At 39.0% G+C, this 16,667-nt stretch overlaps 1 protein-coding gene across 1 annotated transcript; it reads right to left on the bottom strand.

Moving 5' to 3' along the window:
• Positions 1-722: 722 nt before the first annotated feature.
• Positions 723-15,893, bottom strand: LOC149731149 (uncharacterized). The gene is made up of 9 exons (XM_089885541.1): positions 15,175-15,893; positions 14,832-14,965; positions 4,612-4,767; positions 4,060-4,280; positions 3,649-3,745; positions 3,055-3,184; positions 2,037-2,181; positions 1,650-1,817; positions 723-1,297 (listed from the first exon to the last, which is right to left on the bottom strand). Exons 1-9 carry the CDS (start codon positions 15,694-15,696, stop codon positions 993-995), a joined length of 1,878 nt encoding a protein of 625 aa, XP_089741667.1. The 5' UTR covers positions 15,697-15,893; the 3' UTR covers positions 723-992.
• Between the last annotated feature and the right edge of the window lie 774 nt (positions 15,894-16,667).

Below are 16,667 nucleotides of genomic sequence, written 5' to 3'. Positions count from 1 at the left end.
ATTAAACTCTCTCCCGGCCCCCAGCGCCCGCTGACCGTGTCCACGATCCTGTTTGTGTTTTGACAGTTACTTTTATCCCCCTCCCCCCATCCGTTGCTGTGCTAGGGTTTTGATATCGTAGGTCATTGGCGCTCAAAAGGCTGATTTATCGCCACATTTCTGGCTTGACACGGTTAAGTTAAAGTCAAAGGAAAACCCAAGGATATTTTGTCGCATGTTTGGAGTTGGGTTTGAGTTATCTAAACCCGGGACACCAGGTTCCGTTGTTGAATTCGTTGAAATTGTGTGAGTAATGTTACGCAGGCGGTGTTACGTTTGTATACAACACGTTTGTATTAATAAACTGCTACTACAAGGCTTATTGTAACTTTAAAACAGATGTTCTGGTAATTTATTACAGTATCGACGTTTTGATTTCCATATACAAGTCGTCTAGCTATATTAGAATAAACACAAATGTATATGAGACGATTATGTCGGAATGGCCGAATCTAATTATTACCCCAAAAAATGTTTTTTTTTTATAGTTAAAGGCAGTGGTTTCCAAACTTTATCTATACTCGTGTACCACTTTTTGATTCATTCAGCGTTCTCGTACCACCTACATACTAAACAACTAAACTAAAGATTTTAACACAGATTTTGTCATTTTTCGTGACTGCTGTGCAAATTTAGGAGCGGTATACAGACATCGGTATACACTGTACAGTAATAGTCAAATATGAATACGAATAGTGATAAATTTTAATTCACACTTTATTACGTCACATATCAGAACACACACGCAAAAAATCGTTTTGCAAAAATAACAAAGAATTTAAATTACATCAAAGTGCTTCAGTGTTTTCCTAATTTTTCCTGACGAGTTACGTTTTACGCTATTGCCATTCAGATCAACATAAACCGCAAACATTTGGGATTTAATTTAATATAAAAACAGCTGTGACGAATAGATGTATATATTTAAAACGAGAATAAGAGGTATTAAAAATTTACGAACTAAAATAATTATTCTGCATCGAGTACAACCCGTCTATGGGCGTCGTTACGTCATTCGGGTGATTCCCAGGCGATGACGTCACATGCATGTCAGCAGGATGGATGACGTCATGAATTTGCATATTGCCCTGATATGCAGGGGGTTGGGGCGTCATGTGGTGATTGAGGGGGATTCTCATTGGTTGGGGAATCATCCCATCCATTTGTGACGTAATAGTTACATTTTGAGGCACCCCCATATTTTCTTGGTAACCGCTTGCTTCGTGGTACAATTGACCCTGTCCAAATCCGATCGCATCTAGAATAAAATTTTAAAAATTACATAAAGACGGTCGAACTTATAGCAGGCTGGGGTAAGATGGTTCATGTTTTTATATTTTTGGTAGTAAACAAAGAATATTTACAAAATTATTAAACCGTATACGACTGTAAAATACCGTTGTTGTGAAATGTTAAAAATACGTTTAGGTAATGTAACATGTTATGTGCTTACATTTGCTTATTTTGTACTCAAGAAACTTTTGTTTAAAGACTAATTCAAGCCCAATTCTTAGGTCCTATGATATGCCTCGCCGTAGGACTTTACCCATATACAATAATACAGAACTGTTTCAGTTAGTTAATAAGTATGCAAACCCTTTATTTCTTACCGTTGGGATGCTGGTCCCATGGCACACCCATGCGGCGTCCGTTAATTTGACCGTGTACTTGCTGGTGATGAAACTGGCCAAACATTTTCTCCATCATGCCCTCGCTACCCGGCATCATATGCTGGATTTGGTGAGGCATAGAACCCATCTGATCAAATACATGGTAACCTGTGAAAAGAGTATTCAGTAAATTGTATTTCCAAAGTTCATATTTAGATAACCACCCAAAACCTAGTTCAATAAAAGCCAAATAACTTATAACAAATCTCTAATACAATAACCACTATCGTCTCCCCGCCATGCGAAGTTAAATAAGTTAAATTTATTCATAACTTTTAGTCCGCCATTTTCCCCCACAATATGTGCAGTATTTAGTTCCAAACTTACCGAATTCTTCCCTCGCCTTTTGTGCCGCAGCTTCTTGACTTTGTTGTCGCTTGGCTAACTTCTTCATTTTCGCCCTTTGGTTTTGGAACCACACTTGTACCACTCTCACGGTCAACCCAGTGTCTTTGGCAAGCGTTTCACGAACCTAAACAAACATATTATAGGTTAGATTTCATTTATATATGTGTCAAAACTTTAAGATAGTTGAGGAAAGATAATCCATGATTTCAAACTGTTTTATCGTCAATTGTTGTTATTATTTGGTATTGTTTTATTAATATTTGATGGGAAACAAAGAGTATTTACAGTATTTATTTTGATTTTCGCATATTCAAAAACATAAATAACAAAACTGTTATGTCTTTTTGTTTTCATCCTTTTAACGGTTCAATTATATAACGATTGATGAGAGATAAACCACGTGACTTCCGTGGTGTTATGCCGTTTTGTTTGATGAGTTTGAATGACAGTTACTAATCGAAGAAGCGATAATATTGATGCTGCTTTTATTTCCCTTGAGTGCTGCTGTTTTGTGACAATATATACAACGGATTATGACACTTAGGGTGATTGACAGCGAACGGCGTTTCAAACACCGAATTAAACGGGATGTTATTTTAAGATGGGGCAGTGTTTTATTTTTATACCTGTAAATGCGGTATAATTTTATATGAGCTTAATTCTACAAAAAGCGGATCGTTACGTTAGTTATGATTCAAGGAGGTTTATGAAACAAAACACTCGTGTTTTGATGACTGCAGTTGTCCTAAAAAAGTTACATTCATTTATTAATATAGTAGAGTGGGGGGAGATGGTGCGCTTTTCATTCTTTTTTTCGTTCTATTTGGTATAATTAACAAAGAACATTCAAAGGAATATAAAAAACATATCGTCCCGACTCCTATAAACAGTTGTTAAAAACACGTTTAAAATATTTAGATATTATGTGGTGCAGGTGTCCTATCTCACTCCACAACATCATATTTAAAAACTAAGCAAATCCTAAAACAAGGCATACCTTTCGACAAGGCTTGGGTGTAACTTCAAAAGCAGCTTTAAAAGCTCTACGTTGAACTGCGTTAAGAATAGTTCGTGGTCGCTTTGATCGCTTGCCGTCCTTGCTGTCTACGTCATCGTTATCACGTGGTCTAAGTCAAAGAAAGCGGGTTAGGAATTGAATTTAATACTAGCCCTCACACTGATACCTATGAATGGTTTATGAGTTTAAAGCTTATTAGGTTTCCTATGCTCAAACCTTTGTACTTACTTCCCACGATGTTAAGCATTGGTGACTTATTCTATTATGGTATAGTTCAAATAAATATGGTATTTTACACCTTACAGTGTGTTTCTAGGCAAGACACTTAACGGCAATCCAACCTAGTGGTGACTATAAGTTGTCTAATTTGTGAGTCATACAGAAAAACAATCACCCACAAAGTTATAAACGTGGTAACTCATAAGTTGAGATGAAGTGTATGAAACAGAACACACCCGTGTTATAACGCCTGTCGTTAGCCCGACACGGGAAGATTAATAAGTTATATTCTCATATTAGTAACGAAGTGCACCAATATCCCTATGTAATTATTGTTATTGTTACGTCACACACCTTTTTCCATCCTCGCCCACGTCATCTTTCGACGAGTTGAAGTTCCCGACAGTTGATTCGTCATCGGATGACGTAGCATCGTCGTCATCACTTTTCGCTGAAACGAATAATTCGATTTTAATTATTGAATATTCGGTAAAATAGTAAGTTGGGTGTGATGGTTCACGGTTTCATTCCTTTTCTTTTTCGATTTGGTGGTAAACAAAGAATATTTACGGAATTATATAACCGTATCCTTACGACTCTAAAACAGCCTTGTTGACTGGTAAAAACACGGTTGGAAAATATGAGATATTATGTGCTAACAGTATCCATCTTACCGGACAGTACTAAATTCATTTGGCTGCTGTTAAATGAAAAAGCTATAGTTCTAGATATAAACGCTACGTTCAAAAAACACATTTCGCTTACGTGATAAAACACAATGTGGACTCTTCGGTGACGTCATATCTGTGACGTCACTGCTGACACCTGGAGAGGGAAGACTCGATGTCTTTGCATCAGGAGCGCAAGGTAACGATTTTATCATTTGTGAGTCGTGACCAGCTTTTAATAAAGTGTCTCGCTCGCTCCAGCAGTTTTTACACTGTAGATCAAACCTCGTGCACGATTTCGCTCGCTTCTCGTTGTGCCTGTTAACAAAGCAATGAGTTGCAAGTTTTATTCTTAAAACAGTCGCCGCCAGACGATGCTATGGAGCAATACCAAGTAAATGAATGTATCTTATTTATCCTCGCGTTTGGGACAATGCCAGTTGTAATTCACTGGCGTTTTTTTTCATACACCTCGTGCTTGCTTATTAGTTACCACGTATGTGACTTTGTGCGTACATATTTTTTTTGTGAATTATAGTATACGGCTGACAATTCCGATAACTCATAAGTGACCACTGGGTTAGAGCAATCACCGTTTAGTATCTTGCTTAAGGAAACATAAACACACAATGTTGTCAGCTTTACTAACCTGTTCATCACGAACTCGTCCCCTTTACGTAATAACCGCTTGCACGTCACGCATGCGAAGCAACCCACGTGATACACATATCCTGACGTAGCGACACGCATGACTAACTCTTCACTTTCAATCTTTGAACCACAGCCAGAGCATTTCTTTCTAGTTCTGAAATAAAAAAATTAAATGAAGGTAACTTTTTTATACTGGCGTGGCGGGCAACGATAGTCGTTATAACAGTACGATGAGTTCTGTTGCATACACGTTGCAAATTTACGATTTACTACGTACATGTAACTTTGCGGGTCATATGTATTTTGTCATATAGATCTGTAGGGTAAGATAGGACACCTTCAGCGCATAATGTTCAAATATCCTGATCGTGATTTAAACAATTAACAACGGCCTATGTTAGTCGTGAAGTTACGGTTTCATAATTCTTTGAATGTTCTTTGTTTACTGCCAATTAGGTTGAGAAAAAAAAAATAAATAAAAAGAAGTCCCATCTCCCTCCACCCTACTATGTTATTTTAGAAAGTAGACATGTTGAAAATATTGTCAAATAACCAATTATTATGTATTGAAAAATACTCTGCGTTTTCTCCTTATGAATTCTCGCGGAAAAACAAAGTTGATATACGTGTGTGATAGATTTAGATAACCTTTAACTGTTAACGTGGGTTTGTAGTTAAACACACCCAGGCACCTGGGGTTGTGCTATGACCACTGTTGGAGTGGACACGGGTCGCGTTTCAGCTACCACCGGGTACAGTACAGCGGAGAGTGGCCGGGGAGGAAATGGTTGTCGCGAATAGGAAGCGTGTGAACTAACTCGATCTGAGTGGAATTCTATAACGACGTAAAACGCAAGAGTGGCAAAACCTATTTAACTATTTTGGGAAGCGGTTTTAATGGCTTGCGTTTTAGCAACGTACTGTCTAAATATCTTCTGATAATTGGGTAATTACAAACTGTTAATACGGTGTATTATATCAGTTTTATCAAAGAACAATATATATGTATATATTAACAAAAACTTTTGTAAAAACTTTCCACTGCGAAACGAATAAACTTCGGACAATAAGTTACTCTAAACCGAGTTTCAGATCTCTAAACCGCATGACTGTCACTTTCTTTGTTCCGAGAGAGTAAATCTCTACAATCCGTGACACCATTTGACCATCGCCACAAACAAACGCTTAATGAATCCACGACGAACAAAGGGCGGGACATGTAATCCGGTGTCTGCTGCATGCGCCCACTTAGAAGATCGGTCTATGTTCTTGACCGGCCCATATATCCACATGACCCGCGTGTTGGCGTGCAACGCCCCGAGACGTCGCAGTTGTATCCGGTCTAGGTGTAATTAACCCAACACCCCCATTCTTGACCCCTAACACGCAACGGCTGATGTTTTTCACCCCAAGTCAATTTTCGCTTTGAAGCCGAAAGGATATTTGTAATTTGGATAAATTAGAATTACAAATCAAAGAAAATTCTCGAAATTACAGAAAATACTTTAAATATACTCTCTTTAATTTTATTTTCCATTATAACTTTTTCTTACTGGAGTTTTTATCATATGTTAAAATTTAACTGTTCTCAATTTTTTTCTACTCTTTATTTCGTTTTATAGCATTCCATAAAACCGTTATTAGAGTTTAATTGGATTCCGTTTTAGTCGGCCAGCTGTGCGTTGAAGTGGGCAGCTGACTTCCCTTCACACCTGGAAGCAGCAGGGACGTTTGGCCTTGTGCTTTCTGCACCGGACAAAGCATTGCCACGACCACTCTGTATAGGTACATGGGAATCGGACGGTTTCCTGGCTCATATTACGAACTGGTTTAAATAATCCACAAAGCGACAAGAGTCGGACACCAGGTCAGTGCCAAGGGGCTTGCTGCCACCAAACAAACACGACAACGCGTGCTAAATTTAAGTGTCGCAGTTTTAAATCCCTTAAAATTTAAAGTGCACCGAGAACCATCCATATACGCATCTAATCAGCTGAATTGCTCTTATATCAACGGACCTGGTTTTAGGCGAAATTTAACATAAAAATGTTTAAAAAGTCCAGCCCAAATTGGTAAAGTAGCTACGGAAGACTATGACTTTAATATTTACAAAAGTTTTGAAACATCGCGCTCTTAATGATTTTTGCACCCGCGGCCGGCTAGTTTTCTCCACTGTATATTCTAAATTCCACAGAAGCCATTTTCAGCCCTACGCATTGCACGTATGGAGGTTACGTCATGGGTGTGATCAAAATCAGAAATATTTCGCTCGCCCAATTTCAATTCTGCTAAACCGGGTCACTTCAGTTTACGTGCAAATCCCAGGGATTCGGTTTTTAAAATCCACAGCGGTTTTTTAAGCTTAAACGTGCGATTTTATTCTGTGCCGTAAGCCAGGCTGGTGCCCGTAAAATATTTATAAGTATTATTCTGTGTGGGGATTAAATCGCCTTTGCACCGCGATATGAATTAAACTTGTGGAAAGTATGACAGCTACTCGTGCCAATGGCGGTTTGTTGCGTGAAGCTGCCACATATGCGGTTAAATAAAAAGCCTTAATGTCTTCTATAGGCGTCAATGCAACCACTCCAAGTTTGACTGGAATTCAAAATGGCGGCGTAACGCTGCTAATATAGAGTATAGTCATTACTTATTATTGCGTATGGTTATATATAGAAGGGTGGTGGAAGAAAGAACACATAATATCAAAATATCCGGATCGTGTTTTAAACAATTAACAACGGTCTATGGAAGTCGTGAGGATACGGTTGTGTAATTCTTTGAATGTTTCGTGTTTACTACCAAATGGGACGAGAAAATAGAACGAATAGCTGTCTCATCTTCCCCCACCCTACTATATATGATATAATACAGTAGGGTGGGGGAAGATGGAACACTTTTTCATTACATTTTCTAGTCTTATTTGACAGTAATCAAAGAAAAATCAAAGAATTATAAAGCTGTATCCTTGCAACTCCCATAGACCGTTGTTAATTGTTTAAAACACAATCAGGATATTTGGATATTATGTGCTAAAGGTGTCCCATCTTCCCCCACCCTACTATATACATTATAACATTTATAATCTAGAAAAATAAATATATTTACGCAATGTATTTTGATAACACTATATGTGTGACATTCTCTATTGAAGTAATTTTGGACTATGAAAGTGTTTAACGGCTTGGGCATTTAATTTAAATATTTTAATTTAGAAAAAATGTTATAAGTATAAGTATTCTATACATTCGCATGCGCAAAACTTGGTACAATTTATCATTTATACATATTTGTCTAAATTTTAAATTCATATTTTGAATTGGTGGTTGCTGGTGCTGTTTAAGGTGTAGTTTGAAGTACATGGGGTTTATATTAAGCGTCGTTTATTAAACTTGGATATAAATTGTTATTGTTGTCTTATTTATTGTTTGTTTACAAAAACGGGCGTGATTTAATTGCAGACTTTATCACGTTGAACGCTTAGCTATTTTTACAACTCTGCGGTGATAAAATGCATTTAGAAGCCGTAAAGATCCTCGATCAATTTAATAGGAACCGCCAGATTTGGGACAATTATTCACGGTGCAGAAGATATCGGTAACGAAAACAAAATCTGCCCCGCCTAGAGACCGAAAATCCGGCAAACCGCCAGCCAGCGCCCCGATCATATATTTGCGGCAAACTTTTTAACTTTCTCTTCGACCCAGCTCCCAACGATTGATCAAATGTAAACAAATCTGCGCGCTTTGTTTTTGTTTGCGTTAAAACGCAGATACGGGAAAGTGGAAGGGGTCATACGACTCTCACAGTTCAAACTCGCCAGCACACAAGATTTGTCGAACATTACAACAAACGTGTGTTTGTTACGAAACAATTCCCTTAAGTTCGTGCATTGTTTCATAGACGAGAACAAAGAAAACCTTATTTAAAAAAATTCAATTAACGCTCTTATAATGAGATGGTTGAATGCACCTTTTGTATAAGTATTACGTATACAATGATGTAATATACGAACTGGTAGTGTGAGTATATTAAAAAAGTTACATACGTAGTAACTTGTAAGCGGGAACGAGTTGTATGAAACAGTACAATCGTGTTATAGAAGGTCGGGAGAAGATGGGACACCTTATCATTCTATTTTCTCATCCCATTTGGTAGTAAACAATGAACATACAACGATTTCTAAACCCGCATCTTCATGACTCCCATAGACCGTTGTTAACTGTTTAAACCACGATCAGGATATTTGGATATCATACGCTAAAGGTGTCCCATATTCCCCCATCCTATTATATAACTATATACTGTCGCTGGCCCCTCACGCGCGGATAACTATAAGTTAACATTTATTTAATAATTCATTCCTATCCAAAAGAATTTTCTCAATAATCAATACAGCTGGTAAGAGTTTTTGAGGTATATATCAGCACTTTTTGTAAACAAAATTGTAAATTATCTTCAGTCAACAGCTACAGACTTGTATCATTGCTTATTTAGAGAGGTTACCTCAGCAAACAAGACAACCGCCTTAAAATTGCCACCTTCCGTTCACCTTGCGCTACCCATGTTTTTGTTTAGGTTTCACATGGGAGGCTCCGGCGCAATCTTGGCTTCAGTAACAAACATTGCCTAAATGCGTCGAAATATACATTGGGAGAAATCGGAACGAATTGGGGACCGGGCGAAACTGGAAAATCGGAAAATTTATCAACGCGTCGTTAGTGTCGATTTTATCAGGTTCGGCACTAGGATTCGGCGCTGGTGGCGCGTATTGTGAAGATTCTGTGGTCGCTCTATGACGTAACAGACCACCGCATAAATTGTAATCCAAACAGATTTAACTTATGTGTACAAACAACTAACGGAGTCAAGCGCGCAGGACAAAATATTTGGCTTTTCTGCTTCGTTGATGTTACAACACAATCGTATTAAGTTGCGGGACAACCGTGAGACTTCTGGATATTTAAAATACGCGTAAGTATAAAAATTAAATTCCATATTAACGGCTAGTTACGAATTTGTTAAAGGTCAAACCGACTTTCCAAAGATCACCAAAACACCGGTCAGAATTATCTATTCGTGTTTCACCGACGGTTAGTCGTTCCGGTTACACTTTCGAAACTTTACTCACAGTCTAAACAGCAACCTAAAATACCTCCGGTAAAATTGATGGCCTGGCTCTTGCGGGCACGATTATTTTCACCGGTCATGCCAATAAAAATACAATCTTCCCAGCCGTCGAATTGAGCTGTCGACCGAGCCACTATCTTACCATTAACCCATTCATCACCTGGGTCCAAGCATGTAAACAGCCCCGATTTATAGACATTACATCACTAGTATTGAATCCAGGAACGAAACAGCCACGTAAACATGCATTCGGCTTCAAACGACCGATAATTGCCGCTTTTCAACCGATGTAAACATTCGATTCGTGACCTCTCCTTGCGTCGAAGCAAGAACGTGGTGATCGAAGAGTAAACGACAAAAAACAAGTCCAACAAATAGCGTACTGAAGATGTATAGTACTGTGATATAAGATGGGACATCTTTAGCACACAATATCCAAATATCCTAATTGTGTTCTAAACAATTAACAACGGTCTATAGAAATCGTGAGGATACTGTTTTATAATTCTTTGAATATTCTTAGGTTACAACCAAATGGATAAAGAAAATACAATAAAAACGAGTCCCAAATTTCCCCAATCTACTATATTTCGCCCAAAATAGCATCATCATCTCTCATTCCAAATAAATCTGAATGTATCTTACTGGTAGGGTTTTGAATGAAACTTTTTGACCATGTATTTCCCATACTATGTTGTGTTATCAGTAAATTGCATATTTTTGTGTATCGCCATTAAAGGCGAAATAAAGGCTGTATGAAACAAATTCGCCAACAAGAAAGGGCTAGTTATAAGTTAAATCAATTTCCCGTATTCGCAGTAGCCTATATGGCTAATTAGTAATGTTAAAAGTCTACATTCAATTACTTGTTCTTAATTATGCAATAAACCATGTCACATATTCATCTCTCTACATCCGGTTTTCAACATGTGCAATAAAACCATTCAATACAACTTAGAACGACTGGCTCGCGACGACAACGACCATTCTCGGTTTCAATGCAACCTTGCGACCTCTTTCCGTTTCGACCCCGTGACCCAGGCGTCGTATTTTTGCGCGTGATTATTTTACAGCCTTACAACACGTGTTGCGCTATCTAGCTAGTCGGAAGGACCGACTTTACAAATTATGAGTTCCTTCCTTTCAATGTAAAACCGTCACTGTTGGACGGTACATATAACTAATATATTGCGCTGTAAACCGATTCTGGCGGAAGTTGTGCCATAAAAAGGTGTTAACTATTCGTCCCTTTTCGATATATTTCTTGGTAAAACGTCTAGAAACTCAAATTAACCCTAAAGCGTGGTGAATCAATTTAAGTAACGTTAAGGAAATTTGCATTTCGTTAAGTGGTGGTACGCTGTCAAACATGGCGAAACAAACATCAAAGCCATTTCCCGTATTAACTCCGGCTTAAATTAACACCTTATTGAAACGGACATAGAAATTGGTCTGGAGCTACGTACATGTGTGCCATCGTAATCGTTTCATTCGAGTGGTCATCCATCTTTGTGACAAGAGCGTCTAGCTTGGCACAGGTATACCGAAATACACAGCAAGCCGCCTTACTAAAATCTCGTTCCAGCAGCAGACGGGCTAAGTTGTTCAAATTATTCGTGTTTATTTATTGCAAGCAGGCGCAGGTGTCGAGGCCTACGTACGCAGTGAAATCACGACAAGCGTATCAAGTTACAGATTTAAAGTCTGTCTCACTCGACGGAGAAATGATACGGCTGATGGTGAAGTCTAATTCGATTGTCAAAATTTAATGCGGTAAATTTCACACATGCAAAAGTTGTTACGCATTTATACCGTATTTGTAAAGCGTGGCAATTACGTCTTATCCCCCCTATACATTGCGTTATAGTTATGCAAATATTTTTGTAACGAAATGTAGATAAATTTTGGGGCATTCAGAACCGTTCTGGTTATTAATTGGACTGTTTTTGGTCGAGTGTAGTTAACAACGCTTACTTTAACCTTTAACTTTACCTGCAGTTTCGGGTTGTTTATATTGTTGCATTTGTGAAAGTGCGTTCTCTTTTTTATGGTCGACATTATCGCAGTTCACTGTCGGGTTACACACGATTGTGATTGAACGACGGAGACGCCGATGGCGAAGGTACGAACGTGTGCGTTGCGAGGCTCACGGCATCTGCAACCGCATGCTATACTGCAGCCCGTAATGCAGTGTATATGCTTTAGCATTTCCCAACCCAGAATTGTGATTTTTACTTTTACCTTAAATCGCTATCAACATTGAATATCTCTCTGCTGTGAATTTTTTGCAGATATTTTTTATGAGAAAATTGTGTAAAATAAAAACGTGTAATTTGTACCATGAAATAGTTGCATTAGACAGCGAACTTTAACGTAAGGGGATATTGGGCAACCTTTGGCCTATAAGTCCCAGATCCTATATGGCATGCCACACTGAAGGACGTTAACAGTGTGTGAAACTCTAGTGTTTTAAACGCTGAATAGACTTTAGACTGTAAATTTGAACTTCCTATCTTATTGCGCTGGTATAAAAGTATATGTTACTCGGTTGGTGTTTAGGTTGCCGTTTTCTTCATATGTGTATTGTTGCCATGGAATGCGAGTATATGAAACTCTGCTGGTGTTTACCAACTTGGCTTTCCCGAACTTCCGGGTTCAGTTACCTCCCACACGATTATTACGTCAGGGTGATCGCGATTTAAAGAACGCCTTGACACTTCTCAGATTTACTCCCGTCGACTCTAACAGCGGGATATTGACATTATGAGGTCATAATACGGCATTGTGAGCGCCGGCAGTCCGACCAGAAAGAACAATGATGTTGCGCAGAGCGACAATGCGCGTGCGCCATGTATCAGTATTACATAAATTGGCTTAGAATTCGGGAATGGCATCCCACAGTGAGTGAGCCGGATAAGTAACGGAATATAGAACGCGGAGTCGGTTTGTTTAAGAAATTAAGCGTGTTCGCTTTTCTCTTTACCCGCCTACATGTGCGGCAATCGTACAAAACCATATTTGGAGAAGTTTTCACGAAATCATAATTTCGTCTCCGCGGCCTCAAGCGTGGTTGCAATTTCCTGGTTACGAAAGAAAATGCTGAAATACCATCCGCGCGCTGCCCGACCGATGTACGACCATTATCGTAGGCAATACATCAAATCCCGGCCGCGGTAACCCGAGCCTCCGAGGTCCGCGAAGCCAGCACACCGTCTCAATGTTTATTGCCGAGATTCGGGCGATAACGCGATCATGGTTTCCTCGTCGCGGGTAAACACGTTCCCAAATACACAGCTGCAGGTAGCCCGGCACACTGGCGGCAGGGCGGCCTGATCAATTGTCTAATGTGCCAGTTCATTCATCATGCTCAAAAACGCGGCCGCGATAAGCGAGCCACCTATCGACCGCTAAGCCTACGTCACAAAAGGTCGAGTTTAATGCGACCGAGATCTTGTCTGTTATGGCCAGCCAATCTCAGGACTAGGAGCAAAGTTTTGGGGCCGCAATCGCTGTTTACACACGCCAGTATTTGCGCATCCACAACACAAACTGGATTGTGCTTGTTTAGATCGACGACAGATCGCCGCTTCTCCCAACTCTTTAATATCCTAACAATATATCTTGCAATATGCTACCTGCGTATCAATTCAATGGGGCAGTGTTCGACAATGCATATATGTATATGGTCCGGCTCTAGGTTCCAAATACAGTGAATTCGTGATCACTATATACCCCTTCTCTACACAGCCAAGGCGGCCGGTCGGTCGGTTTATTTACCGAAGACGTGTTATACGAGCTACCACATAAAATCGATTATGAGTAAACGCGACCTGGAACTTAAACAACCCTTGTACCGGGGCAGCTACCTTGTAGAGTCTATCCGTGCCGTTATACTGGCCATTGTCGCTGTTATAATATTTGCGCAACCAAATAAATATAACCGATATCGGTATTCCACTCTGAACGCTTATCACATGGCGTTGATGACCTATTATGACGTAATTTAGACACCCATGACACCTTCGATTTCGGTTGGACTCAATAAACGGCACGCAAATATTTCACAATTAAGCTACGGCGAAAATGAACTCCCGAGCTTATGTTGGATGCTCCTAAACCACATTTTCACGTCATCCACAAATGATAAACCCAACGTACTTAACCGCAAATTAACACATCGTATTTTCCATATGTTATTCGCGTTTTCTATTAGTCCAAAGGCCGCAAAGTGGCGCATAGGCATTTAGATAAATCCATATGAAACCCAGGCCATATTTTTCATGTTTGCACTCAACTCCCTTGTTCCCATTGCAATAATTAAGCTAATTAAGCACCAGGGAATCTCGTTTATTAAAGCGGCGTTCGTCCCCTTAAAACGATCAATGTAATCTGTGTCTAAAAATAAGCTAAATGTGTTTTCGTGGGCATAAGTATTACCCCCAAAACTTTTTAGTTCTTATTTACGTACACAGAAGTTTTACGTCATTATTTTACCGATTTTTTTTCGCTCCGATGTCCGTATTCGCTTAAAAGATATAATCACTGTTTAAGGATAATGAAAATAGCTTAGCTTTTATGTTTATGTTTATATACCCAAACTTATCGGTTCAAATCCACATTCCGAAGTTTTAGTTTATATTTACTTATGGAAGTTTTGTTTCGGTTTTTCTTTGTTTTGTTTTCGCTCCATGGGGGTATGTTGACGAGCAGAAGCGTGCCAACTGCTCCGAGGGTTACGCGGTATTTTGTTTGCTGCTGGAATTAACTCCCAGTGTTGGTAAACAAGACATATTAGAGCGGTTACTGATAAAAGATAATTACGGCATATGTCAGTCCTGAATTCCACCAGACATATGTTGCTTGCATACACCCATGGCCCAAATTAAACATCGTTTCCGCATTTTATCAGAAAACCCAACATTTCCGTAACGATCTCGCTTATAAGCGTCAAATTCTACGATTTTTGTTTAAAATTGCAGACGTAACTATTTTTTTTTTGTTTAAAATTGCAGACGTAACTACGAAAAATAACTACGAAAAAATGGTTACGAAATGGTATAGTAACATAATTTGAAATATATAGCTTACTGTTGATAGTCTTTCTTGCAATAAAGTTGGCCATCGCTAAAGAAACACGATTGCTGTAGTTTTAACCGGCAGATGACGCACTTCGCGCAACTTTCATGCCACGAAAATCCACCAATATTGAGTAAATACTGATCCTGCAAAGCGTTTGATGCGAAAATTACTCAATAAATATTTTTTTACTGTCATTGCTAATCTACAATTTGAACATTTAACGATTGTAACCAAACTAACATTATAAATTTAACCTTTTTACCTATAGCATATTCGTAATTTTTGGCTGGTAAAAAATTTCAAGGCTAAAAATAAATCAATAACAGAAAGCTAAAAAATCTATCTTACTTACCTCGATAAGATAATCACATCCTTGGCAAATACTCATTTGCGAGTATTGTGATGTCTGGCTATTTTCGCATTGCGGGTCCATATTGATGCATAGATCAATCCCGTTTTCGTTCATTTTCGTGGCAGAAAAATGCTCTTCGCTTTTGCATGATCCAGGAGATTTTCTACACGACGATATATCTGTTGGAGAAGCTTCAGCTTTCATGCCTTGCGTCGATTTTTCTTGCTGGGCAACGTTAGTAGTTTCGCTGAACAAATCAACCGGTGATGTATTGGACAAACTATCGAACTGACCAAAGTCTCCCAGCTCGTCCACCTGCGACCACGAGTTTGATGACGTCACACTTGATGACGTCATGAAGCGTTCATCGGGAAAGCGATCTTTGCCTAACAAGCCTACGTCGTTAACGCCGTTGTAGCCCATTTCGCGATTTGAAACGTGCATCGGGGTCGCTGCTTTACCGCTTGTTGCAAGTTTCGTCTGACGATGTTTAAGTTTTTCGTCGTTAGAAGAACGCAGCATTTAACACTAGATCTTCCGATTAAAAGTCAGTCGCTTTATAATTTAAAAAAAACACCTGTGAAAAACTAAGATGATTACTTTAGTATGCTGGCAATTCTGGTTATATCATTTCTTTACTTTCTTTTTTTTACTGAACTGTCACACCAATGTGAAGTCACAGTACAACTGAAGCTTTTTAAAAATCTGTTTTTCCTTTTAAACTCTCAAACTTTCTCTTTTGGAAAATGGCGGCCCGGTCGATGACGGCAACAGCACAATGATCGGCCATGATGCGGTCACAGAATGATCGAATTTTGACAGTCGCCGCCGGTAAAATACTGGGACGAGCAGTTAGCGCGTTTTTCTCATTCGATACTCATTCAAGTGTGTTTTGTATACGTCCTTGTTAGCACTCGTTTCTAAACAGCAACACGACCAATGTTCTACGAACTATTTCAGTATTAACCCACTGTGGACAACTAAATTTCATCGCGAGAATATATAGAAGTGTGTCGGGCGTCAGGTCCAAAGGACTTAAATTATTCATACTATTTAGGACCGTCAGAATAATACTCTCAAAAGTTATTTGTTACTGTAAATAATGCACCGTATAAATGTATATATCATTTTCGCGCCTCTGCCGCGTAATAGTAGGATATATGTTACGAAATACCTATAACGAGAAATAACAAAACACCGATATGTCTTCAACAGAACACCCGAAACTACATTTAAAATATTATTTGAAAGCCATTAAATTTTAGATGGTCTAAGACCTTCAACGTTCCGTTTTAACCGATCTCGTCTTTCCTCAGATTATATCACATCAGTTCCAAGCCCTTCGCAGCGGTATTGACAAAACTTCGGATGCTTGAGCCACAAATTCCTTTCGTTTCGCTGCTTAGTAGACGCGGTGTTGGTGATCGTTGACGTCATGGTGTCCAGCATGTAACGGGACCGTAGCAAATGGATTTTCGAACTTGTTCGTAATC

The sequence above is a fragment of the Ciona robusta genome, chromosome 9, assembly GCF_009617815.1.
Source record: "Ciona robusta chromosome 9, ASM961781v2".
NCBI lineage: Eukaryota > Metazoa > Chordata > Ascidiacea > Phlebobranchia > Cionidae > Ciona > Ciona robusta.
This window is presented reverse-complemented; position numbering and strand designations above follow the sequence as displayed.